The sequence below is a fragment of the Rhinolophus ferrumequinum genome, chromosome 10, assembly GCF_004115265.2.
Source record: "Rhinolophus ferrumequinum isolate MPI-CBG mRhiFer1 chromosome 10, mRhiFer1_v1.p, whole genome shotgun sequence".
In the NCBI taxonomy this organism is placed as follows: domain Eukaryota; kingdom Metazoa; phylum Chordata; class Mammalia; order Chiroptera; family Rhinolophidae; genus Rhinolophus; species Rhinolophus ferrumequinum.
The window spans coordinates 25,094,486-25,121,476 of record NC_046293.1 but is presented as its reverse complement, the minus strand read 5'-3'; the positions used below and the strand labels follow the sequence as shown (position 1 = coordinate 25,121,476).

The 26,991-nt window shown below is 42.6% G+C and overlaps 2 protein-coding genes across 7 annotated transcripts in view; one reads left to right on the top strand and one right to left on the bottom strand.

Moving 5' to 3' along the window:
• The window catches only part of M6PR (mannose-6-phosphate receptor, cation dependent), a 9,920-nt gene extending 5,157 nt beyond the window's left edge, over positions 1–4,763 (top strand). For both annotated transcript variants that reach the window (XM_033116661.1, XM_033116662.1), the window contains exons 3-7: positions 273–439; positions 1,636–1,745; positions 2,031–2,161; positions 2,684–2,810; positions 3,279–4,763. In XM_033116661.1, coding sequence (XP_032972552.1) covers positions 273–439; positions 1,636–1,745; positions 2,031–2,161; positions 2,684–2,810; positions 3,279–3,401 — 658 coding nt within the window. In that variant the 3' untranslated portion in view covers positions 3,402–4,763. The remainder of the gene's footprint in view (positions 1–272; positions 440–1,635; positions 1,746–2,030; positions 2,162–2,683; positions 2,811–3,278) is intronic.
• Positions 3,750–26,991, bottom strand: PHC1 (polyhomeotic homolog 1). Of its 5 annotated transcripts, XM_033116657.1 has the most exons (16): positions 26,678–26,912; positions 25,411–25,419; positions 23,730–23,887; positions 22,176–22,286; positions 21,312–21,392; positions 20,638–20,787; positions 19,883–20,038; positions 12,595–13,090; positions 10,384–11,162; positions 9,718–9,865; positions 9,244–9,455; positions 8,562–8,676; positions 7,785–7,893; positions 7,412–7,562; positions 6,749–6,980; positions 4,823–5,914 (listed from the first exon to the last, which is right to left on the bottom strand). In XM_033116657.1, the coding sequence occupies exons 2-16, from the start codon at positions 25,412–25,414 to the stop codon at positions 5,760–5,762; spliced, it is 3,057 nt and encodes a 1,018-aa protein (XP_032972548.1). In that variant the 5' UTR covers positions 25,415–25,419; positions 26,678–26,912; the 3' UTR covers positions 4,823–5,759. The 5 variants fall into 5 exon arrangements, with proteins under 5 accessions (XP_032972550.1, XP_032972548.1, XP_032972547.1 ...); XM_033116659.1 differs by lacking the exon at positions 25,411–25,419 and having other exon boundaries at positions 3,750–5,914; positions 26,678–26,991; XM_033116656.1 differs by lacking the exons at positions 25,411–25,419; positions 26,678–26,912 and having other exon boundaries at positions 19,883–20,014.

The following is a 26,991-nucleotide window of genomic DNA, read 5'->3' as shown; positions in this document are numbered from 1 at the left end:
CTAAGAATATCTAGACTATCTATCTGTCTGGGTGGTGTATTTTAATCAGTCTTCATCAACAGTTAGGATGGGCTGTTAGGGTCATGGGTATCTCATGAGTCAACAAATATTTTTCACTATTTTTAGCTGTGATATCAGATAAATAAATTGAATACACCTTTGGGGGGGGGGGGCGGGGCGGGCAGGGGAGTGAAAGGAAGAGAGGCTGGTCTTCCTAAGGCTGACAGCCAGTAACTCTCCTCTCCCTTCTTACTCCTCACTTCTCCTTACAGCTTCGAGAGCACTGAGGGCCAGGGCCCAGAAACGTATCTGTACGTATTCAGGGTGTGCGGGGAAGCTGGCAACCTCTCCTCTGGGGCAGGCCTGGTGCAGATCAACAAAAATAATGGGAAGGAGACGGTGGTGGGGAGACTCAACGAGACTCACATCTTCAATGGAAGTAAGACTCTCCCTTTTGACTGATTAATTGATCCCAAGTCAGTCCCTCTGACAATCCTGTCTGTGTTTCCCAGTCTCTTCAGGATAGCACAGGGTATGTGTGGTGTAGCACACTTGAGACCATAAACCACAGGATACCTAGTTCCACAGCTCCTCTGGAGTCAAGGCTCAGGACATTTATGTGTTTGTTTTAAAGTTCATGAAAAGCTTGTGCAAAAAAGAAGAATCTAGCTGGAATTGTATAGCCTGGAGTCCCTTTAATACTTAATGAGTTTTTCATACTACACTTCAAAATATCAATCGCCACCAATTAATTAATCAAACTTTGCAAGAGATCAGGTTTTGCTAACCAGTCAGTCTACAAAAACTTCCCTACCAACTTTTAATAAAGACGGTGACAATATTTCTCAAAAGTCACAATTTTAACTGCTAAAAAGGACTGAGCACCTAGAGTCTAATTCCTTCCCTTAAGCAGATAAGTAACTAAAATATCACCCCAGTGCAGATATTTGCTCCTACAAATAGTATAAGAAAAAGTAACATGAAGGTTTTGGGGCTGTGGGTCAGAAGATTGGATTTTTGACCCAGATCATCATTTACTTGTCCTGTGACTTTGAAAAATCATTTCACCTTTTTGACTTTGTTTCCATATATGCAAAATTGGAAGCAGAATCCTTACCTTATTCACCTCACATGGCTGTTGAATCAAGTATTTTGCAAACAAACAAAAAAAAAAAATTGAGCACAGTAAATATTAAAGGAAAAAGAAATGCCCCCCAATCTTAAAAAATTGACTTTTAATTTATCTGTGGCTAATTTCAATCTTAGGCTTTCCCCTGCCACCCAGTAGTTGTATGGAACCTCTTCTTTCGATGTTAGCAGGTGTTCAGCAAATGTGAGTCATTGTTAAGGTATGGGACATAATTGCTCTTGCACTATCAGTTGCCCACCTTTAATGTAGAAAATTAAGATTCTTATATGACTATCTGAATCTTAATTGTCTTATCAAGGGAACAAAAAGCCGTTGTAAAGAAGCACATTTTAGTTTGTTATTTCTGGTATACAGAGCCCATACTGATGATGGTTATTTTCATTAAAACCAATTTCACTGAACTCCCCAATTCCTTTCCCATAGTAGTCAGGTCTGCCTCTGCTGTTCTCCCACCCCAAAGCTCCATTTTTCTTGTCCCTCCTCAGGTAATTGGATCATGCTGATCTATAAAGGGGGTGATGAATATGAGCGTCACTGTGGCAAGGAGCAGCGTCGGGCAGTGGTGATGATTTCCTGCAATCGACACACCCTAGCGGTGAGGCACCCTGGGACATATGAGCCTAGAGAGATGGAAGGACTAACCTGAGGTCGGAGAGACTCTCCAGAGGGGACAAGATACATTGGGATGGACAAGAAAAAAACAGAAGTTCAATTTTTCCCTCTGTTGTAGACACCCATCTCTCAACATACATGAAAATAGGTTATTGAACTAAGAAAAAGCAAATGTTTCTTGGGTTTTGTGGGGTTTTTTTCCTTGTTTTAAATGGAGTCAAAAGAAAACACTTTAGTACATAAATGTTGTGTTCTGTCTTTTCATCAGGACAATTTTAACCCTGTGTTTGAGGAGCGAGGCAAAGTCCAAGATTGTTTCTACCTCTTTGAGATGGATAGTAGCCTGGCCTGTTCTCCAGAGATCTCCCACCTCAGTGTGGGTTCTATCTTACTTGTCACGTGAGTATTTTTTCTCTTACTGGTTCAAGCCTTTCCTTTTTAACTCTTAATTTCTTGGTTGTATATAGGCACAAATTGTATAAGTTTATGTGTTGTAATTTTAGTGGGGAGAACTTTGTGTGACAATCCTCTTTAAACTCTGACTATACAAGTTTTAAAAAATGAGATTTAATGTTTTGTCCCCAGTAAATATTCACATTGGAGGTGCTTTTTTTCCCCCTACTGGAGAGCTGGACAGTTGTTAATATTATCCCATTAGATTAGAATATTTGAACAGAATCATGTATCTAATGATGACTATTCTTGGCAGAAGTCAGTCTTATTTTTTTCTGAGCATGTTTGCTCAGACTGACAGTGCTCTAATTGGTTGTCTTAGGAAGCTGCCAGCCCTTTTTCATTTAACATCACTATGCTTGTTTCCCACTTTACAGAACACAGCTAACGATGACTATAAAGATTATCCTTAGTATCTGAGTTTTACTATTTCTTGGTTTTTAAGTATAGGTCTTTTTTTCTCGATAGGTTTGCATCACTGGTTGCTGTCTATATCATCGGGGGGTTCCTATACCAGCGACTGGTGGTGGGAGCCAAGGGAATGGAGCAGTTTCCCCACTTAGCCTTCTGGCAGGATCTTGGCAACCTGGTAGCAGTAAGTAAGAGGGCAGCTGGCTGAGTCTGTAGCCTGCATATAGGGTTGAGTGACCAAGCATCCTGATTTGCGCAGACTAAGAGGTTCCCTGAGACACAGGACTTGGATGCTAAAGCCACAAAAGGCCCAGCAAACAAGACAGTTGATGGCCCCAAGAACTAAGGAACTTAGCATGTTAGCTTCTGGCCTTGCTAAGACTTGGGTGGAAGAGCAATGCTGTTGCTTAGAGTTGGGAATCTGATCTAGCTGTTCAGGGGCCTAGGTGGAAAGTAGGTGAGGCCTCGTTAGAATTTTTCTCCTGTTGACTTCAAATTCAGTTAAGGGTGATCCTTGGAACTTGATGTTTTCTCTTCATTATCCCTGGAGAAAACTCGTTCTTGCCATTTTTAGACCATAAATATACTTTGTTTTACCTTCAAGTTGGTTATTCCAAATTATCATTTCCTTCCTTTGCTTTTCTCCCTACAGGATGGTTGTGATTTTGTGTGCCGTTCTAAACCCCGAAACGTGCCTGCTGCATATCGTGGTGTGGGGGATGACCAGCTGGGGGAGGAGTCAGAAGAAAGGGATGATCATTTATTACCAATGTGACTGCACTTTAAATGCCCAGCTTCTTCTTCAGTCCCCCAAGCCAAAGCTTACTCAGCTAGATTTCTTAAGGCAGTCTCTACTTCAGTCGCTCATCTCACCCTTAATGTTGCTCTTGCTTTCCAGTTTGCGTTTGGTTTGCATCCTCTTCTCACTAGAGACACTTCCCTTTTTCCCTATTTTCAGTTTTCCCTCTGGAGGTGGAGTTGTAGGCCAAAGGTAATAGGGCCAGTGACAAGAGACTGTTGCGCTCTTAGTATAGGAAGTACAGGAAGGTACAAGTACGATAGTTTTAATGAGCAAAACGTGGCAGGCTTGCTGGCCCTTTCTTTTTAAACACATTTTCACAAGTTTTTGAGACACTGGATTTCTTTAATTAAAAAAGCAAAGAACTATTATTTATACAAAGTTTGATTGCTTTCATGCTCTTACTCTATACCCTACAGTAGTCTCCATGAGAATCTGGATGTAATTTCTTGCTGCTTGGAACTACTTTGCAGTGATTACTTGGTTGCAGTCCAAGTACTACCATTTCGTCTGAGCCTGGAGATGAAGACCTGCTTCTCCCGCCTCTGGGGTTAGGATGGGAAATATGTGAAAATTCCCAATTAGAGGATGATAAGGTACCATCACATCATTCGTTGGCATTGGAGTGACTTTATAGTTGGAATTGGGCCCTGGATTGTGGGGTCTTTGGTTATTAGTCTGTATGTGGCCAAAATGCCTAATCCAGAAGTCCTGTCCGTTAGAAGTCGAGTGTCCCCTCTATGCTACAGGAGTTCCAGAAAAGGAAGTTTACCTTGTATTGGGATCTCCTTGATGGCTTTTTCCTCCCACTCGGAGTAAAAACCGGCAAAGCTTTTCTTACTCCTGAGATATTTCCCTCCACCAGTGTTTCTAAACATGTTGTACTTTCTTCACAGGCATGTCGTTTTGACTTTTTTATTTTCAATCTTCTGGAAAGGGAATGGAGGCAGAAGTGGGACCTCTAGGGCTCTGTCATCCTCTGCTCTGGGTGTGGGATGCCGCTGCACCTGTCCCTTCTGACTCAGGGAAGTATCTTCTTGCCCACATTTCTGTGGAGAGGTTTTTAATCCTCTGAGGTTTCCACCTTTATATTTAGGCCGTGTGCCCAGAAACCTGGCCTGATCTTTAATAGTGAACCTGTGCCATTGAAGAGTAACATGGCTCCGCTGGACACAAGAGGATGGAATGAATCAATAGGCAGGGACCTTTTATAGCCTTAGAGAAGAAAATGAAATTATTTCATCCTTGGACTTTTAAATACTATTGGGATGATTTTTTTTGCTTTCTAAACAGGGAAAATAATGTTATAAAAGCATCTTTTTTGTTACTTGTTTGCATCCCTCCCCCACACCTGTTTTAAAAATGCAAAAAAAAAAAAAAAAACCCACCATTTTTTGTACAAAAACACTTGAAAGATTAAAAAAAAAAAAAAAAAAAAAAAAACCACGTTGGCCTAGTCATTTGTGTGAAAGACACTGGATTGGAGTAAGCGACAACCGAGACCAATTTTTATCCTTTTACTGAGGAGGAAAAAAATATTTAATATTTTTGTTGTATAAGGAATAGCACCTAAGGCAGGTTATTTATACTCCTGACCTCAGCCCCATGCACTCCTGGTTTATAAAGCTATAGGACAGAGCAAAGTTGGAATTGAAAAGGAAGAATAGAAGACAACAGATGGATTGGAAGGGAGCAGGGGATGCAGAAAGAATGACAATAGCCACGTGTGTGCCAAACACTTTTAGTCCCTGCAGCAAGTCAGAATGATGCCAACCAAGTCTCTACACTGGCTGGTGAACCTGCCATGGATGCAGGAGAAAATGCTCAATGGTATGGGAGTGACTGACAACAAAAAACTGGTCCATAGCTACAGTCAGATAATCCAGAGGAAGTACCAGATTTTGCTACTTGTGTCACACAAGCTAGAAGAACCCTACCTCTCCCACTGGGGAGGCACAACTACATTTCACCCATTTCCTTGCCTTATAATGCATATTTCTCCTCTTAGAGAACTGAGACCCTGGCTCCACTCCACTCCAGGATAAGGCTAGCATTCCTAGTTCTCTAGACATCCTCTTTTATAAAGGTTGGACTGGGGAGGTGAGAACTGTAAAGATTTTAAAAAATAAAGTAGAACCCAGAGAAAATGTCAAAGCTCTGCCATGTAGCACCAGCAACCGATTCACACACCTTCCTTCCCTGTCTCAGTAATGCCCTCCACAGATTTACATAATTGGAACAGTTCTTTATTCCCTGTAAAGTCTGCTGGTACCAGGTTACAACCTGGACAATGGGGAATGTCTGCCTTAGGCTGCTTTGTGCAAGAGGGCCACCTTAGGTCTCCTTGAGGACATTTATCTTGGCGCAGATCTTGAGGGCAGGGCCCAGCTTGATGTTCATGGCACTCATAAGATGTTCCTCTTTAAGTAACAAAAGGGCCTGTCCATCAATCTCCTGGGAACGGAACTCCTCCGCAATCTCTTGGCAGCCTAGAAGGAAATGGAAGGAATATGAGCAAGTACATGATAGCACCAGAGGAAAGAAGGGAAAGCTAAAGATGAAAAAACAGACCTAGCAATACTTAATCCCAGAGTCCACTTCCCAGATTCAGTAATATAAAGGTCTGAGATGGCAAGTTTGGGAAGCAAAAGGAAATCAGAGCAACTGGCTGTTTTAAAAGCGCGCGCCAAGATAAAGGAAGAACAACTAAGTTGTTCAACCACAGAAATAACCACAGAAATAACTCATTTGAATAGCTTGGGAAAAAGGGTGAGAGCAAAGATATATACATTTTCTTTTACACTTGCAAGAAGAGTTACAACTCATCGTGACATTTGTTTAAGGGCACAGAATTCAGACAAATAGCCAAGTGTGTGGTGATTTTCTTTTCTGGAGAAAACCATCCCTTTAAAATTGTTTATAAATAATCCTGCTTTGAAGAGCATAGGACAACAATGGCCCCTGACTTTCTAATCCCCTTCTCCATTGAAAAATATTTGATCCATAGTGGGTATCACAATCACACATAAAAAATATACTTCATCTAAAAATTATTGGTAAGAAATATCGTTGAATCATGAGATGAAAATCAAACACTGAAATTGGTGACATAGCAGCGGACAGTCAACCCTAAAGGAAATTAGAAAACCAGGCTGTAGGCAAGTAACTTGAATAAATACCAAGAGTAGAGCATTCATCGTACCATACTCAAGCCCCTACTTGCTTAAAAGTCAGTCATGTGCTGTTACCAAGGCCCGTGTGGGATAACCTAAGGAAAACTAAGCACGTAGGTGACCTGGGTTTGTTGGACAGATCCTCAATACCTTGTAGGGAGGCGATAAACTCATACACCTCCTCTACACTCCAACGGCTAGGATTACTGGACAGGAACACAGGGTTGATGCCATGTAATTCGGGTGTGGGCGGAGCTGTATTGGAGTTCCCCAGGTCTCGTTCTCCATGCCCAGCTCTCACTGATAAAGGCCCAGGAGATGTTGGAGAGAGTGCTTCATCATAACTGGAATTATCTGAACCCCGGCTAGAGTCCTCTTGACCCTATAAAGAAAACCAAAAAACAGGTAAGTTTCCTCTCCCCTCCCCAATCACCCTGAGTTTGCGTTAAATATTGGCATAGAGGAAAAACTGACCTTAACCACAGGTAAAAGAATTTGTACTTCCTTTGCAAATGCCTGAATTACTTGTATTCCATTTGCAAATGCCCGAAGTCACCGGTCTACTCTCAAGTGCCTTTCAAGTATAAAGTATCTTTCTTGATTTTCCCCTTCTACCAATGATTGCCCTAGATGCTCTCTACTCAAATATAGTAGAAGGATTAATGGATACATGAACCAGTAATCAGGTGAGAGGAGACAAAACAGGTCAGGATCTTGGAATTTAGAGTAATGCAATCCATATGAAACCAGAGTTCTGGCCTCATACTCTGTAGGCCCATTTTAAAGGTAAGTGGTGCTGCGACGCCAGCTCACCCGATGGCGCTTGCCCTGGATCTTGGCGCGGGCGATATCAGAGGAGCTGCGACGGGGCCCACGCCGACGAACACGAGCATAGCTGGCTTCTTGGAACTCTTTCATTTTTTTTCTCTTCAACCGGAACTGGTGGCTACAGCTCACATTATACCTATAGGTCGGACACATACAGGATGTCAAAGGTGCTACAGAAGACTACCTTGCTACCCTGTGCTAAAGGTGAATTGGTATTTTAAGTGCTGATTTGGAGAAGACAATGAGAGCAAAAGGAGATGTGAAATATCAGCTGTGAGATGATCCTAGGGAAAGGATGTGACACCAGATGGAGGAATCGCTGCTGACGCTGATGGTATGGAGGGAGTGCCTGCGGTACCTCTTAGCACAAGTCATCGAGCAGAACCTCTTGGAGCCACGGAACTGCTCTGCAGGGGCATACTTCCCACAGTACTCGCACTTCAGGAGGTTTGCCTTCTTGTCTAGCTCTGAAAAACACGGCATCACATGACAGCCACCATCAGTTCTGCTGCCACTCAAGCCATCATTAGGCCACAAGCTGCACTCAATTACTCTCAGGGATTGTCCCCAAAGACCTACACCGCGTAATAGAGAATTCAAATTCCAAAACCATAAAGGCATGTCCCTCAAGAACATCATAGTTTTCCTCATCTTAAACCAGACTATTTCCATTTTGATGACCAATTTTAGCCTAATTCATACTCTCAGATTTCAGACAAGACTGTATTTCTGAACAGGAGAGCAGAACTAATACTAATGCTTACAAAGATATCCCTCTCCCACAAGGTTTCTGAAAGGAGGAGGGGGAAATATAAGTAAGTCTTTAATATAGATTATAAAATCTAGAATAAGGAGAACTGGAAATTTTTTTTAAAAAATCCTATTTTAGATCATCATTTGAAAAATATATCCTCATAGTAAATAATTATACAGGTTACTTTAGCTTGATAAAATTCCCTCCAATCCTATGGAATTCCTTCTGTTTGAGTATGTATTCTGATACATGATATGGTTTTTATCTCTGGATGGACATCATATAATTCCTACTTTAAATAGAAAATTACTATTCTACAGAGTTCTCAAACACAACTCCATGAGCCTCCTTCCCCAGGTGGGTCTCCAAATAAATACTTACCACCAGATGGGCTGTCCCCTCCCAAGTGGCCACCTGACTGATTCTCACTCAGCCCTGTTGGGAGGCCAGTCTGCAGTGGCTTCTCGGAGTCTTTTAGTAACTGAGAACAACCCACCTGTCCCAGAAAAAGTTTACAGTTAAGTTAGCCTAATTCCTGTCTGCTTCTCTGCAGCTTTCCCCAGCATTTCTCACCATCATGTCTTTGCCTGGATCTCTGAGTTAATGGCCAAGCTTGGTTCAGAGAGAATCATTGTTGATATGGCAGTCAAGAGTCTCTAACTGGCTTTTTTCAGATAAGCCATTGGAGAACAGCTTCCTACCCTGGCTCCCTGTTTTGTCCTTTTTCTTCCTAAGTTGAGGGAACACACTAGGAGTCAAGATAGCTGCAACTCATGGTACCTAGAAAAGTCCATTAACTGCTCTACCACAATTTTCTTCATTATAAAACCCAGTTTGTCTAATTAAACATTACAGCTTCAAGTCACTTTCTTTTCTCCTCTTCCCCAACCTTTTCATTTTCTAGTCCTTTTCTCTTTCCTTCTTTCTTTACAACTCACCAAATAAACAGCAGAATTGAACCATTCTCTAATAATTAAATAGTTCTGAGCGTTTTGATTTTAGTGGAGACAACAGTCAGACCAAGTCCCCACTTGAAAATCCCACCTTCTGGCCCTGCCCTCACCGGGAAAGGTTCTGCTCCTTCCTGGATAACGAAGCCTTCAATGATGTGGGTGAGAATCTGGGGCTTCACAATGGCCTGTGGGGGTTTTGAATCGCCCATCTGTCTGGACACCATGGCTAGCGTAGGAGGTGGTGCTGATGGGGCAGGAGCCAAGGATACCAGTTCACTGCTTGGGGTATTAGCATTCACATTGGTCACTGGATCAGCTTTCTCTGGAAAACAAACACAAATTCAGGAACAGTAACAGACACGGGATAACTGACCCATCTATTAGCCAAGCCAGCCTGATCTTCCACAATAATACATATCCACCTTTGATCACTCACCCTGGATTCCCTCTTTTTAGAATCTACTCATTTGTCCACCAAGTTCAGACCTATATTCTACTGAAGCAGATTTATCTTTTAGCTCACTCACTGAGAACATTTCTCTAATCTCTGCACTCCAACAGTACTGCAGAAGTCAGTCTCTCACCTCCAAGACTGCTCTTCTCCTCCACGGCCTTTGGGCTCTCTGCTACTGGAGAAGCCTTGGCAGGAAGCACTGAACCCACTGTGGAGATGTCATCTCTCTCCTCCTCACACTCAGCCTTGCGTTTGACGCCCAATGTCTGGGCTTTGCCCTATAAAGTGAAGAATAGGAAAGAAATCAAGATTTGTGAGTGAAGGATAATAAAGAACCAAAATACCCCCATATTTCAGAGAAAATTTTCTTAGTTCCAGATTCTCCAATTTGTGTACTTCCCACAGTACATTAAAACTCCTAGACATTCCCAAGAAGCGTAACTTCCACATCAGGACAAAAGAAAACTGCAACATTACTTAGTCCTGACCTAGACCTTGAGACCCTGGATTCATTATGGCCCAACCAAGAACTGTTGTTATTTTAATGATTGCAAAGGTAGTTAAAACAACCTTGATCTAACTTAGTACAGATCGAAAAATCCAGAATGACTTCAGGAGCAGATTTAGGAGTATGAAGTTCAGCAGTTATACACATTAACATCTCTCTCTTACAAAAGGAGCAAATAAATACTTTCTCAACTCTTCAATCCCCTACTAAGTTAAGCTCTATTTCTACTCAGCCCCAGGTTCACCCTCAAGAGTGACAGTGCCCTCAAAACCATCAGACATCACTCACCGGCAGGTGCACAGATTGCATGTAGAAGGCAGCAGGGACCTGGGCTACAACAGGTGAGGAGGTGGTAGCCCCACCCTTTACCACATGTGCCGTCCCCTGCACCGGAGCAAGGGTCATCCCAGAGGCCAATGTGGGAGAGCACTCCTGCAGCGTACCAGGAGCCTGGGATGAAGGTGGCGAGGAGGCCAAATGGGCCTGACCAGGCTGCATTGTACCTGGCATCCCCCGGGAAGTAGGCACAGCAGCTGCCAGCTGTGCCAACCCCAAAGCCTGTGCCTGGGCTGTGCCTGGCTGTCGGGTACCCACAACTTGCACAGGGATATGGGGTGGTGGTTGCTGGGTAGCTGACATCTTAGCAGCCCCTAACTGCGGAGGCTTGATCGGTGCTAAAGGTGGTTTGGACTGGATGGGGATGGGTGGCTTGGGAGTGGGGTCGGGTGGGAGGGACAAGGGTGAAGACTGAAGCATGGGCTGAACAACCAGGGTTTGCGCTTGCTGCTGGGACTGGGAAGGTGGGACCTGCTGAGTAGGTGGGACTGGTGGTGGCTGAGGGGCAGAGAGAGCTGTGGCCTGCTGCTGCTGCTGCTGCTGCTGCTGCTGCTGCTGCTGCTGGGCCAGCTGGAGGTGTGTGGCTGTGTGGAGCAGCTGAGACTGACGGTGCTGGAACTGCTGCTGGTGGTGGATGGCAATCTGCTGCTGGATGACCACCTGCTTCTGCTGGAGGTGGATCTGCTGCTGCTGCTGGATCAGGGAGTGGGGCTGGATCTGTGTGTAGGTGGCTGCAGGAATCAGTCCAGACAGAACAGAGAGACCAGTCCAGACAGAACAGAGAGGAAGAAGAGCAGAAAATCATCATCATTATCAATTAAAGGTAAAATCAGCTTGCCAAGGTGTATCTAGTTTTGGAATCACACAGTGAATGGAAATCTAACCTGGAAGGACCTGAGAGATCACCACACTTGTACTCTCCTCTACGAGATACTACCAACTGTCTCTCGTCTTAAAGATCTCAAGGAAAGAACTCCCTCACTCAATCACTTAACAATCCCCAGTAATTTCTTACATTTATCTAACTTTTTTTTTCCTCGCTATACTTAAATCCTGTTACTTTGTACTCAGCAAAGTGAGCTGGCCAATCCTCTCTATGATTGGACTCTGAGTTCCTCAAGGCTGAGTCCACGTTTTATTCATGTTTACATCCCTAGAACCCAGCCCAGCACAATAGAAACACTAACAGTCATTCACTGAAAGAATAAATGTCCACAAAGGTACAAATACCGACATCTTCCCACGAATGTCATGGTTTTTAAGATCCGTCAGTTTAGGTCCCCACCACCAAGAAGTCTCAGGAGTCCGCAGCTGCAGTCTCTGACTTTACCCAGTTTTCTCTGCTGTAAACTAGAGCTGACCATCACCCCCTCCATACTGGCCAGAGCACATAGGTGATATGAAAGCACTTCGGAAACAGAAGTGCTATCGTAAGTAAATACTAAGTTATGAGCAATATAACTGATAATTCACTCTTCCTTTTCGTGAGTGCATTATCCAAAGGCAACAACAACTAACGTGTTAGAAACAAGGAAGGCAAAAATAAACATTGCCAAGTAAGGTACACACATCCAATTGTATCTAACCAAGGACTGAAAGCAAGTATAAACTATTTGGGGTTATGATAGTACTTATTCTTTTTTATCCTTACTGACACAGGCTGACACAAGTTGACTGTATTAAACCATGGCTCTATTTGCTAGTCTTAGTGCTCTAAGGCACTTAAACCATCTCTGCTCTACTCTGTGCCACCTAGCCACCACTAAACACACAGTGAGGACAGAATTCATCCTTCAGGCTAGACTGTAAGCTCCATGAGGACAGGGAATCTGTTTGCAAAGACGTATCCCTACCACCTCCTAGAACACCATGGGCAATCCAATAAGAACTGGGTAACTGAATGGGTAGCGTGAGTAAACTGAAGATCTCAGGACCGAAGAAAGACAACAAGGCAACTTGTACAATGACTGCTGCCTGGTGGAAAGAGACAAGATCTGTTAGCTGTCCTCCTGTCTCCCTGCACTAATGGGATCAAGGCTGATGTGACTCTTTCCTTCCAGTACTTCAGCACAAAGAGAAAAGGAGAAAAGGCAAAGAAATATACTCTGAAGATTTCAAACAAGTTCTGAAAGAATAATGACATTATGAGAAGTGACCGCTTACCTGAGCTAATAAGGGTCTGGCTGGGAGCAGGTGTAGCTGTCCGTGTCAGGTTCATGCCCACGTTCTGCTGACCAGTCCCATCTGCTTCTGCCTTCTTGGCTGCCGCACTTTCTGCTTCTGTCTGGCTGCCCTGACTCACAGTCACTGTTTGGGCTGCAGGCAAGGGCTGCACCACTCCTGTGCCCTTCCTGGGACAGCTCCCACCACCACCCATTCCTGAGGAAGGCAACTGACCCAAACCCCCAGGTGCCTGGCCACTTCCACCTGGACCCATGGACCCTGGGATGCTATTCCCACTGCCTCCACCAGCTTGACTAAGGTTGAGGGACTGGCCTGAAGCCCCAGAGGAAGCCTGAGCCACAGCGAGGGCCTGGCTAGAGGCCTGGGAGAGGCTAGAGACAGGGGAGGCTCCAGGAGGAATGGCCTTCTGAGTAGAGCCTTGCATCTGAGGTCCTTGGGCTGAGGCCTGTTGGTTCCTCACAGCCAAGTTCTGCACCTGAAAGATGAGAAGAAAAAGGCAGATTGAGAAGAGGGGAATAAGAGGCAGTACGGTCAAAGATTTCTGTGACCAATTCAGAAGCAGTGAAGATAGCTACAGATATTCCACAACCCACCTCAAGTCATGGCACCACCTTTACAATTATATACAGAGGGTACCCAAAAAATGGATACACATTTTAAGAAAGGAAAAAAACTACTAAAATTTTAATACTCAATATATGCCACTAACAAAAGATGAATACAAGTCACGTTTGACTTCTGCAATTACAAGAGGTGCTCAAAGTGGTTACCATCAGCGTCCAGGCACTTCTGATTACAGCTTAAGCAACACTGACCAAAGTGTCCACTTGTATACATTTTTTTGGCACCCCCGGTACATTAAACACCTTCCAGGGAAGAACTCTTAAATCAAATTTTATTTTTCAGTCTCCTTCATTCACTATCAAATCTATCATTAAATTTGGTCATTTATTCCTTCAAAATGTCTCAGATTTTCCCTTTACTCTCCATTCATTCATTCAACATCTACCAAATAACTACTAAGTCTCAGGTACTACATTGGATACTGGGAATGCAGGGATGAAAGACATTCCCACCCTTGATGAGTACGTCCTACTAGGGAAGAAAGACAAGAAAATCACCAATAACTGTATTATAGTACACACAGATACGCACAAAGTGCCACTGGAGCACAGAGGAAGATGATTACCTCAGACTAAAGAGATTAGGGAAGATTTCCTAAAACAGGTGATGTTTGGCCTGAGGCCCAGTAGATAATAGTGAAGGTAAGAGTTTGAAGACACAGGTAACATTTGCAAGACCACTGAGTCAATAAAAAAATAGCATTTTTGGAAATTATAAATATTTCATTATGTTTGCGGTGAGTTAGAGGGAGTGGTAAGAAATGAAACTAGGAAGGTAGGCTGAAGCTAGGGAGGTAGACAGGTGCCAGATCATGAAGGACCTGGTGTTTCAAAATAAGGAGAGTCTGAACTTCAGTTTGGAAACAGAGAGTGTATCTATCTGTCTTCTTCATTGTTAAATTCCCAGCACCTAGCACAGTACCTGACACATAGTAAGTACTCCAAAATCTGAACAGAGAGAAAGAATGAGCACGTAATTGAATATTAAAAATATTAATCAGAATAAACATGATCGAATCTACAGTTGAAACTATTCTTTTAAACACTGCTGATGGAAATGTAATAACCATTTTGGCATCATATCCTAAATTGGACATTCGCACACCCTCTAATTCAGGAATTCCACAAAAGAACCTCTTTTATGTATAACTGGAGGCATGTATAGGAATGTTCACAGCAGAGCTATTCATAGTAACAAAAGCCTGGGAACAACCCAAATGGCCATTATCAGAAGACAAGATGAATGAACTATAGTAGATTCATAAAACGGAATATTACACAGAAATCAAAAGTAAAGTACAATGACATGCAACAATATAGATGGATCTTGACAATACGCTATTAAGAAAGCATTTCCAGATTACATACAGCACAAGTACCTTATAAATATAAAAACAAAATATATATTTTTATATATTATATAAGATGTGATCAAAAATACAGTGAATGTTTAAATAAAAAAACGTATTACAGTAAAAGACACATTGCCATTAATCCACCTCTGAATACTCCCCCTTGTTTCAAACACACTTATCCCATCATTCTTGCCACTTTCTGAAGTTTTGGATGTCCTCTTTCGTGAGTTTCTTTAGTTGTGCTGTTGTGGCTGCCTCGATGTCCTAAACTGATTCAAAACGTTTACCTTTCACGGTCATTTTGACTTTGGGGAAGAGCCAGAAGTCACACGGTACCAGATTCGGTGAATAAGGTGGATGAGGACACACCGTAATGTTTGTATTTGACAGAAATTGTCATATAACAGAAGCAATGTGTGACACAGAACCTTTCCATTGTGATTGAAAAATACAGTGAATGCTGCTGCTGAGTGCAATCCAATGGAAAGGCAGGGATTTTCAATACAGGAACTGCACGTTAAACCTTGGTAACAGTGTGTGACAAGTTTCAACTTGTTTGATGCAGTCAGTTGGGTGTGAGCTACGATTGAGAGGTGTGTTTTAAAGTGTGCCGTAAATCGTCCTCCATCATAATCCTCCGTGTCACACACTGCTTCTTCCCCAAAGTCAAAATGATTCAGGACATTGAGGCAGCCACAAAAGCGCAACTAAAGACACTCACGAAAGAGGACTTCCAAAACTGCTTCAGAAAGTGGCAAGAACAATGGGATAAGAGTGTTAGAAGCAAGGGGGAGTATTTTGAGGGGAATTAATGGCAATGTGTCTTTTACTATAACAAATATTTTTATTTAAATATTCACCATATGATTTGATCACACCGCATATTACATAATATATATATATATATATATATATATATAATATATATTTTACACACACACATATACAAATAATGATGTGGTGTCTGGAATTTGCTTCTAAATAATCCACAAGTGGAGGGAAGGGGCCTGGATAGACTGGCCATGTGTTGATAAATACTGAAGCTAGATAGTAAGTGCACAGAGATTCATTTTCTTTTTTATATGTTTAAATTTTTCCATAATAAAAAGTACTTTATTATATGTAAATGCAATAAAACTCTATAAAAAAATGATATCAAGGTACCCTCTCTGATTATCAAGGAAGGAATCAGAATGTTCTTACCATGAGTAGGGGCAGGCAGTAGATGGACCTGGGACTGCTTATTATATTATTAAAACTTACTGAGTAAATGAATAAAAGTGGGCTATAAATGGACCATTGATGAGAGAGTATCATGAGCCAAGGATTGTGATTTAGCAAATTCTGTATAGCAGAGATACAATTAAAAGTGTTAGTAACAACATACATTTTCATATTAAGAAACACTTATTCTGACAGTAATGTGGAATAGGATTAGAAGCAGATAAGGTTCAAGAGACCAGTGAGAAAACTAGTACAGTAATTCAAGTTGAAAATAAAAAGAACCTGAATTCAAGCAACAGCAGTAAAGAAGAGGTGAAAGCTTTTGAAAAAGATTTACAAGAACCATTAGGATTAGGGGTTGGGGCATTTAATATTATCTGGCAATTATACAGTTTTTTTCTACTCAGCTTCCTTTCCATAATGGCTACTTAAAACTTCCTAGTCTCCCTGTACCTCAGAACCATGTCCTCTTTCCCGTCACTCATCCCTGCAGACAACGAAACCATTATGAGCGTGATACTCCATCACTTCCACCACCAGATCATACATTCACCTGCATAAGTACCCATCACTTACTTCTCCCTTATGTCCCTTCTCTCCTTCCTCCTTCTCAAGAAGCTTATGTTATCAACTCTCTCCTGTCTCTTCAACGTCTCCTCTACTGGCTCCCTCCCTCCCGAAAACCGTCCCTGAACCTCACTTCCCCTCCCCCAGTTTCATCCTCCTTTCCTGTTACTGCTAAACCCTTAATAACTGTTTCCATTCACTGCATCTGTTCCCACTATCCAATCATTCTTCACCCCCATGATTCCACTGAACAGTTTTCCATCCATATCAGTAACTCCATCTTTCTTGCCCTCTTTAGTGCGTTTGATGGAGGACCGTTTAACGGGGGACACTTGCCAATTCTTGTTCTATTCTGTCCTCTTGCCTCTCTGTCACTCTTTCCTACTCACCTTCATCAGCCCATCACCCCCTACTTGACCTTGAACTGCTATATTTTCTAAGTGTTCATCCAATCCTCACGGCTCCATCTGAAAGGCTTTCCTCTTTTCAATCCCCACCATCTCTCTAAGGAATTTCAAACATTCCCTTGACTTCAATTATCTACATGCCTACTACTCTTGAATGTTTATATCCAACTCAGAGAGCTCTCCTCTGAGCTTGAGCACCACATAAAACTGCTGATCTAATATCTCCTCCTGCACGGTTGGCATATCCAAAAGTGAACTTCACCCTAAATCCAATTCTCCAACATTCTTTATCTAATAATTATCACCACCAGCCAGCTCACTGCTGTATCAGATCTCCTCTCTGGCATCTCCCTCAATTCCCCATCTATTGACTCCGTTCTCCTTCTTCACTGACCTTCTAAGTTTTTCTCAAATCTATTCATTTCTACCGATCTCCATTGCTACCACCTAATCCAAACACCGTCTTTCCCCTAAAATGTTATGATGGTGTTGTTCTCCCTGTGTTCACACTCACACCATTTCCATTTATTCTCCACAGAGGAGCCAACAGTCTTTAAAATTAAGAAGGGGAAAAAAAACCCTCAAATCTCTCCATGTCAATTCCATATTTGAAATCCTTCCATAGCTTCCCATCACCATTCACATAAAGCCCAAATGCTGAACACAGCACCCAAGATCCTGCAAGATGGGGTTTCACCTACCTCTCCAGCACCATCTCTATCTTCCTTTGCTAAACTCCAGGAACACAGGTCTTCTTTCAATTCCTCAAATATATAGTTCCTTCCCTCCTCGGATCTCTGGACGTAAAGTTCCCCTACCATCACTACTCTCCTTCCACGTCTTCACCTGACTAATTTCTACAGGCCCAAGTTCAACTGTCACCTCCGCAGGGAGGCCTTCTACCCCCATCCCAAGGCTGAACTGAGTCCCTTTCTATGTTTTCACAGCACTCTATACTTTCTAATGAAGCAATTATTAAAACATTCAGGTGATTATTTGTTTAATGTCTGATACTTCAATGATTTGTAATGTCCATGAGTCTAGTGATTATAACTTTCTTGGGCATTCAAAGTTAAGGGATGTCTGGTATATCATAATGATAGTTAACACTCTTAAACACTCATTTTGTCCAGCTACTATTCAAGCACTCATACACATCAACTCATTTAGTCCTCGCAACACACCCTGAGGTAGGTATTTTATAAAAGGTATTTTGTATATGAAGAAACTGTGGCAGAAAGATATTAGATCATTTGCCTCGATCACACAGTAAGTTGTAGAGTTGGTATCTGTTCCAAATATCAGATTCATATTTTCAACCACTACTCTGTCCCTCCACATGTTCACGCTCAACAAACAGACAGATGAATGAAAGAACTGGATATGAAAGCAGTCTCAACCTCATCCTCTGATCCTACCACTATTACCACAGTCGAAAGCAAAGGTCTCACCTTGAAACTAAAATGACCCCAAGAGTTTCTTAGTAAGTTCCCTAATTTCTCTTTCGTCTCCCGACAATGTTCCTAGGTGATTCCTTCTAAAGTACTCGCCTTATCCTGTTACTCTGCTGCTTAGTAGCCAGCAGACCCCTGCTGCCTATGAAGTTACTTGGCTTTCAGATTTTTCCCAAACAATGACCTTTTCCACCATCAGGCCTGCTGTCTCCACTTCATCCACTCACCCCCGACTCACAGTCACATATAAATTATGCCTTTACACAGAGTATTCTCTCTCCAGTTTTCTTCTTACTCCAAATCAAATCATACCCATCCTCCAAGAATTTGCTCAAGTATCCCAAAAAAATCATTGAGAATTAGTGCAGCCAATCCTTGCCTAAAATAGTGTCAAAGTTAGTGCCATTTACTTTTGTACTTTTTTGTTCTCTATGCTCTTTTTTATGAAGACTTGACTCATATTTATTTTCAATCCCCCAAAGTTTCTAGTACACATCTGAGCACATCAATAGAAAGCTCAATATTTATTTGCTAACTGATAAGCTGAACCCGGTGGCTCAGGCGGTTAGAGCTCCATGCTCCTAACACCGAAGGCTGCCAGTTCGATTCCCACATGGGCCAGTGGGCTCTCAACCACAAGGTTGCCAGTTCAATTCCTCAAGTCCCGCAAGGGATGGTGGGCTGCGCCCCCTGCAACTAAAATTGAACACGGCACCTTGAGCTGAGCTGCCGCTGAGCTCCCGGATGGCTCAGTTGGTTGGAGCACGTCCTCTCAACCACAAGATTGCCGGTTCGATTCCTCGACTCCCACAAGGGATGGTGGGCTCTGCCCCCTGCAACTAGCAACAGCAACTGGACCTGGAGCTGAGCTGGGCCCTCCACAACTAAGACTGAAAGGACAACAACTTGACTTGGAAAAAAGTCCTAGAAGTACACAGTGTTCCCCAATAAAGTCCTGTTCCCCTTCCCAATAAAATCTTTAAAAAAAAAAAAAGAATAAAATAAGTATTATGAGATCCCAGTTTATATCCCATTCATAAGAAGATAAAAAATTCAGGAGATACATATATATATACATATATATGTGTGTGTATATATACTAACACTTTTATATATATTATGAGGACAAGGCGTGGGAAGCAATTGTGAAGGTTTCACTAGAAATACAGTGAACAGAAACAGACTGCTCAAAGTTGAGAGCTACAGGAACTCATAAAGAGAAGGAATCAAACATTCTTCTAGCAACGTAGCCAGCTCAGCTCCATCTATATAACAGAAGAATTCCCTCAACCATCCCCCATCTTCCAGAGACAGTACTACAAGGAGAATTAAGACTTCCTGAATAAACTGAGCCATGGAGGGCTAAAAAAATGGTAAGGAAATCTGCCCTTGTTAACAATAAGGCTTCCCAAACGCAGAGGGCTGTTTTCAGTCAAATCTACTTCCCTTCCTAATTCAACTCAAAAGTTGTAAGGGATTCAAGTTCTATAGAAATTAAGAAAGGGGCAAAAAAAATAAAAAATTTTAAAAACTAAGCATTCTGAAAAGAGGGAATGGAGTAGAAGGGCGGCCTTACTCTACGGTCGTTCCCTTCATCCTCCCCAGTGCCCATCCGCAGGTCAATGGTTGCCACTGACCTGATCGGCATCTGTATGAACTCCGGGAGACTGAGCAGATGGCACCTCCTGCTGGACTGCAGCCACTGCGCCGTTAGGCATCAGGATCAGTTGGGAGGCTAGAGGCACATTCCGGCCCAGGGTCCGGTTTACCTGCAATAGGTTTCCCAGCTGTGGCTGGCAAGGAGAGGAGGAAGAGGAAAAGCAAAGGAAAGAGAACAAGAGGAAAAGAAGACAGAAGAAATGGAAGGGAAGGACCACAAGACAAAATAAACAGAAGATACGAAACAGCTAAGCCCTGCCCCTTTCCACACCAACCCAGGAGACCCTTATTCTCCATAAGTGATGAATCATCCAGAAGAAAACCTAGAATCTGTATAAAACTATAGACTGATAACAAAGAGTCAAACATCAAAGAAGCTGAGACAGTGAGGATTTTAGGACAAGTATTTATGCACAGTAAGTATAGACAGGCTAAGAGATAACACTTAGAATTTGTGTACTTGAGCCACAGGTTTAAAGATTAGACTATCTGATGCTAATTTAGTCAAATGTTAAGGTGAACATCTTCTAACTTAGTATCTCAATGCAACTTGCAAGCTACCTGTGAATACTGAGTGGTACTTGTAGAGGTACGTAAGGTACAGGAAGTAGACCAGCGTTTCTTAAAACAGCTGGGTAACTGTGGTTTAAATAAAACAGTTTTCACTCAAGTCCTAGCCAGGAGTCAGAACAATTACGCCTCTGGGACAATGGCCGTTGTGTCTGTGGCTTACCCGTAGATACATCTGGGCCTGGGACTGGTTGAGGGGTGGGGAGGTGGTATTCCCCAGTAGCACAGATTGGGTCAAAGTGGTAGCACTGGGAGAGCTCACACTCTGGGATCGGCTGATGAGCTGGGCGGCCGACGTGGTGGCCAGATTGATCTGTGTGGTATAGAAAGGAACCAGGGCTAAGGCTTTGGGAGACGTAAAAGGAAATGTAAATGACTGACATATTCAGAGTCACACGGTCAGAACAGAATATCTCACTTTTCACAGAGTCCGGGGGAAATGAGTAATATCTTTCTATCCATAACTGTCATCCTGGCTACTGGGGGGTATCACCAAAGTAAAAAAACCAGTCCCTAACCACTAGTGTAACAGCTGAGAAGGCAAAGGAACGAAATGGAACAGATTTTACTTCTCACTGAAAGGTCCAGAGATTAGTCCCTTTTCTTTATTATCTCCTCTTCTTCCCAAGATTTTCTTCCTCCTTTCTTAGACCTCCTCATTAAGACTCCTCTATAGATCCAAGCTGGTTACCTTTCCTTTTCCTAACATTCTCTGTGCAAGAGCAGTTAATACCGTTGATGGCGGCTCAATAAACACTGAGATCAGCTGCACAACGTTGAGCACAGAGACAAAGACGCAGAGAGAGAAGCCTCTCAGCAGGGCGAAGCAGTACTCACTGAGGCCTGAGTGGTGGCAGTCTGCTGCTGCGCTGTGCTGCTGTTTGGGGAGCTAGCCTGCCGACTGGCAGCAATTGTGGCCTGTCAGAGAAGAAAGGAAGTAAGAAAGAGCGGAGACGATGAAGGCAAAAGATCTGAATCTTCCGGCAATAAATCAGAGGTGCAAAACGTAATAAAGACTCCCAGTAAGAACCGAGCAACTCTATTATGGAGCAAGGAAAAGTATATTCATTACGCAATAATCTCACCTTACCACATATGCTAACCCAGTACCTCCCACATAACCCTCCCGGGCCAGGCAGGCAGGCAACTTGTCCTCCTCCTCCCACTTTCTTTGAAGTGAAAGAACCTTTGCTCAGGTCACATCACTGATAAGTCTAACCCAGAGCTGTCCAATACAAATATAATGGGAGCCACATGTATAATTTTCGAATATGTACATTTTTTAAAAGGGAAAAATACAGAAGTACACTTTAATAATTTATTTTATTTAAGCAAATGTATCCCTCATTTCAACATATAACTAATGTAAACAAACTACTGAGATATTTTCCTTTTTTTTTTTCTTACTAAGTCTTTGAAATCTAAAATCTTACTGCACACCTCAACTTAGAATGGCCACATTTTAAGCACTCAATAGCTCCATGTGGCTAATGGATACCATGTTGCACAGTGCAGGACCTGACCTCTAAAAGGAAGTTCTCCCACAGTTCTTACTGCAATCCCAGAAGCTAAGATCCTACAGGAGGACAGGAGGCAGAGGAGAATGTGTCCAGCCTGGCTTAGTGGACAATGCAGTATGCCCCCACCCACCTGTAGCACCTATCCCTTCCCTCTTGGGCCAGCTGGCTGCTGACCTCTCACCTGCTGGACTGCAGCCAGGCTATGCAACTGGGCATTGCTGAGCTGTTGCTGGAGCATGAACTGGTGGAAATACTGAGCCGCGTTAGGCTGACGCTGCAGTGCCTGCAGAGCCTGAGAGGAAAAGGAGAGGATCAACCCACTTGGAATGAATCACTCCTAACTTCTATACTATGTAAATCACTGTGATCCTGTGAAAGGGACACATGGCAAGGAGAGAAACAAAGGAAGATGGGAATCTGGCTAAATCATCAACTTCTGATTTGTCCAGTTTGTTTATATGAGAACCAGTAAGTTCACATAGTCCTCAAAAAGTAGAGAGGCAATGAATTGAAGTGGAGAGAAGAGGAAAATAAAAGACCATTATTCTAGGGATAATGAAAGACCATTATTCTAGGGATAATGTTGTATCCCTAGAATAATGGTCTTTTATTAATTTTCGAGGAAACACGGTATAAGAATAGAGCTTAGCTATGCTCTATTCTTATACCGTGTTTCCCCGAACATAAGACCTAGCCAGACAATCAGCTCTAATGCATCTTTTGGAACAAAAATTAATATAAGACCCGGTCTTATTTTACTATAAGTAAAATTTTACTTATAGTAAAATAAGACCGGGTCTTATATAATATAACATAAGAGAGGGTCTTATATTAATTTTTGCTGCAAAAGATACATTAGAGCTGACTGTCCGGCTAGGTCTTATTTTTGGGGAAAGAGGGTATATAAAGCAAAACAGTGTAAATAACATAAATGCTTATTTCCCAAAATGGAATCTGCAAGGAAAAGAATTGGGACTAGAAAGGTTGAAAATAAATGAGATGTCCATTAATGTGAAGAGAAGAAGAAAATAAAAGACCATATTCTAGGGATACAACAGAGGTGATTAAGCTCTAAGGGGTTGAAAATAATGAAAAACTCAAGTAAACAGTGGCTTATGAAAGATTCTATCAGGTAAAATTTTCAAATAACTGGAATTTTCAAGCATCTATAGTATAATCCTAATGGATATTTATAATGATACTGGTAAGTCAGTTTCAAGTGTTAACTTTAGGATATTACTATATTCTTATTCTTTAATGATTCATATTATTCTTATGATGTGCAGTTATTCTAGTAGCCAAAATACTTTAAGACCCCATTCTCAAGCATATTTATTAAAAACATGGAAGTTATATTTGTCTAAAACTAAAACTCTAAATTTAGAGTTTTATACTTCCATTACTCAGGGTGATTAAAAAAGAAAAACAACAACAACAACAACGATTAAAAACCTGACAAGCCCTGAAGAGAAATGGTTAATTAGAATTTAGCTACATGAACTGAATGGTATAAAAAAAAAAAAAAAACCTTCATTTAAAGGCTGAATCTCATTCTGTTTGCTTGCTCAAACTGTTGTAAACTCCTAAGATTCTCAGAGCTAGAAGGGACCTTACCCATCACCTAATCCAACTCCCCCAGTTTTCTGGAAAGGAACTAAGGGTGATTATCCTCCAGCATCCTTGCCTACCCCTAGCCAGTACTCACAGATCACAGCCCCTCAGAGCTGAGCCTCACCTGCACTGCTTGTCGTTCATACAGTGACATTTGAGCTATCTGGGGCCGAGAGCTGCCCCCAGAGCTGGAACTCCCATTGGTGGAGTTGGAGTTCTGCTCACTCTCAGTCTCCATGATAGTGGTCCAGGGTCCCCAATGTTGGTGCTCTGACTCAAGACCTAGAGGGAAAGAGCACAGGATTAAAATTTACACCTGATCTCAAAATGTTATTTCATGTCACTATTCAAGTTATCTAAGAATCTTCTTCCATAAATCACAATTTCTCAGGTTTTATAACTACCAAATCTGCAATATACTTTTCCCCATACCATCTTCTGAAGCTATGCAGTGTCTTACACAACTTTTCCATATTCCCTCACAGCTGTCATTAAATATAAAATGGTGAGAATGTAAGACAGTACCTCATAATACTAAGACCACCTTACATTCCCATAACACTTTTTAACAGTTTTAAATCTTCCTGTTTAAAATTTATTGCTACCTCGTTTATATCTGCATCTGCAACCTCCTTATCAGTATCGTCGTCTTAACCACCGGTACTATTTACTAAGAAGCCACTAGATGCCTCCTCTCACTGAGTTAAGCTCTTCACCTCCATTATCTCTCACAGTGCTTTAAGATAAATAATATTATCTCCATTATTAGGTTTTCTGAGGTTAAAGAAGCTGTCCTAGTAAGTATCAAGTCTTTACACTAGCACATGCTTCTTCAAAACAGAAAAAAAATCTGTGATTGAGGCAGTGTGGCTCAGTTTGAGTACTCACTATCCTAAAATACACATATGTAAAATGCACCATGGCAAGTCACAAAACGAGGAGGTAGAAGAGCTGGCCGACAGCCCACATAGCCCAAATAGCTGCCTGGTTCCAGCTCAGGCTATTAATAATAACACATCAGGCATGTCAATTTCCCTTCTTATATCTCAATTTCCCCATCTGCAAAAAACGCTTCACCACTGAATGTATTTTAACAAATGACTCCCAGGTATTAGACATTAAATATACAGCAATGAAAATCTTCAAGAAAGTAAGATTCAATTTTTTTAGTCCAGTAAAGTGGTCACAATTTACCCTCTGGAGTCTAAAATTTGCGAAAATTTGCAAAAAGACATTTGCAAAAAGACATATGAAAACATTGGTAAGAACCAAGCAATGAAATAGGAGAGAAGGAGGAAGAAGACGGGTACCTCTAAACCAGCACTAAATAACAATAAGCGTTTTTTTTTCTGTTCATTCTTTTTTTTTTCTCTTTTGTTAAACCTAGACACTATATTTTGCACTTTTGAGGCATGGGGCCACTAGAAATCTTAGGTCAGCAAAACACTATTTAGGAATGCAAACATCAAACCAGAATTTCTGCTGGAGGCTGTCAACAGTTTTATTATGGTAGATTTATCTTAATGATTGCATCCAAAACAAGCAAAGTAAATCAAATCAAACCACTTGGTGTTAGAAATAGAGTTGGGGACACTTCTTGTTATTCCATTCCCAGTATCATCTGATCGCATCATTATCCCCCAAAAACTGCCCATCTCTTCAGTTTCACTTAAGAATAGCAAATGTCACTGCAAACATGGATATAACCCAAGAAGTACACAGGAGAAATCATATCAGCTTCAACTCTAGTCTATCTTGGCCCCACATCTTTTGCCAAAATATCAAAGCACTAAACAGATACAGACCCATGAATCCTCATTATCAGCATGTGAAGAAAAAAAGTGGGTAAGGATTAGAGGCAGCACGCATAGTTGTATAGATCACTGGACTTAGTTCACTGGACTCAGAGACATGAGACCCCCTTTACTAGCTAGAGCGGACATTAATTCCTACATTCATAGGTGAAAATGATAATAAGTTACATGACCCCTCATCGCCCCCAAAATGCAAGCCTTAATATTTTTTTCAGATTGTGAAATGGATATAGAAATGAAAAGGGACAAGGTTAAAAAAAAAAAAAATCAAGGGAAATTGTCATCAAAACCAGGATTCGTAGGTCCCAGGCACATAAATATATTTGTTTGGGATCAGGTTTGAAATTGTAAAATTAAGTACAGAAAATGAAGACAACAAAAAGTTTAGGAGGCACAGTGAATTTAAGTTTTCAGAATTAAATGGGAAGAAAGAGAAGCTGATCCATGCAGGTCCCCTTTAAGTAGCTAAACCACGCTCATCCTGAAAGGTAGTATTTGGTGTGTATGGGTTGCGTGGTTAGGAGCACAGACCCCTGGAAGGGAGCTAGGAAAGGATATTGAAGTGGAACTGGGACTGGGCCTATTGAGCCAAGAGTTGGAGGAAATCAATTTCCCCAAGCATAAAACTCTGTGTTGTAGAAAGGATGGGGCATGGGGACGGGAGGCGGGAGAAGGGGGTGGTTCGGGGAAGGCTGTGCCAAAGAAATGGAAGTAATCTGGAGTATAGAGAGTAGACGCCCAGGAGTCCTTGTTGTATATAGAACCTTTATGAAAATGAGATTCCAAAGGGAGTCAAATACACCGGGGGAAGGGGGCAGACAGAGTGGGGTACCAGGAGTGAAGTAACCCAAGTGAGCAGGGAAATGTGCTTACTGATAGCGGTAAGACAGGCAGAAGACAGACAGAAGTCGCGTAATTGGAGGCTGAGGAACTCAGCGGACCATGAAAGCAGGGAGATAACTAGACAGCATGCTTCCATGGGAGAACCAAAGTCAGAGAGGGAAAATGAATGAGAAAATGAGCAGTCAGAAGCAACTAGGGTAACGGACACACAGCATTAAACACAGAGACACGAATAGCAAGAAGTCTCGGACAGGCAGAGCCGAAGGACCGCAAAGCTCAGCGCTAGAGGTAGGCAGGGAAAGAAACTGGGGGAGGTACCTGGGGCGTTCCACACACCGAGGTGGCTGGAGCAACCTCCCCGCGCAGCCAAGCCCCTAGAGGTCCTGCCCTCCCCAGCCCGCGGTCTCCGGGTTACCTTCGCGCCTGGCTCTGCACCCAAGTGATCCCGAGGGGCGTCCACCTCATGTGCGGGGGTCCCCGGTCGCCGGGCTGGGCGGGGGGCTCAATCGGCCTCCGCGGCGGGTTCCCCTCGCCTCCTCCCCTTCCTGGAGGGGCGGGGGCGCTGAGGGCGGGGTGGGAGGGACCCGGCGCGGCCGCGGCACCCCGCCCCTCCCGCCGCTCCGGGTGCGGACCCGGCCGCGGCTCTGCCAGGCCTCCGGGGCTCGCTCCAGGCCTGTCACTTCCTGCCGGGCCGAGAGGGTGGGGGCTGCAGGCTGGGGGCTGCGGGCC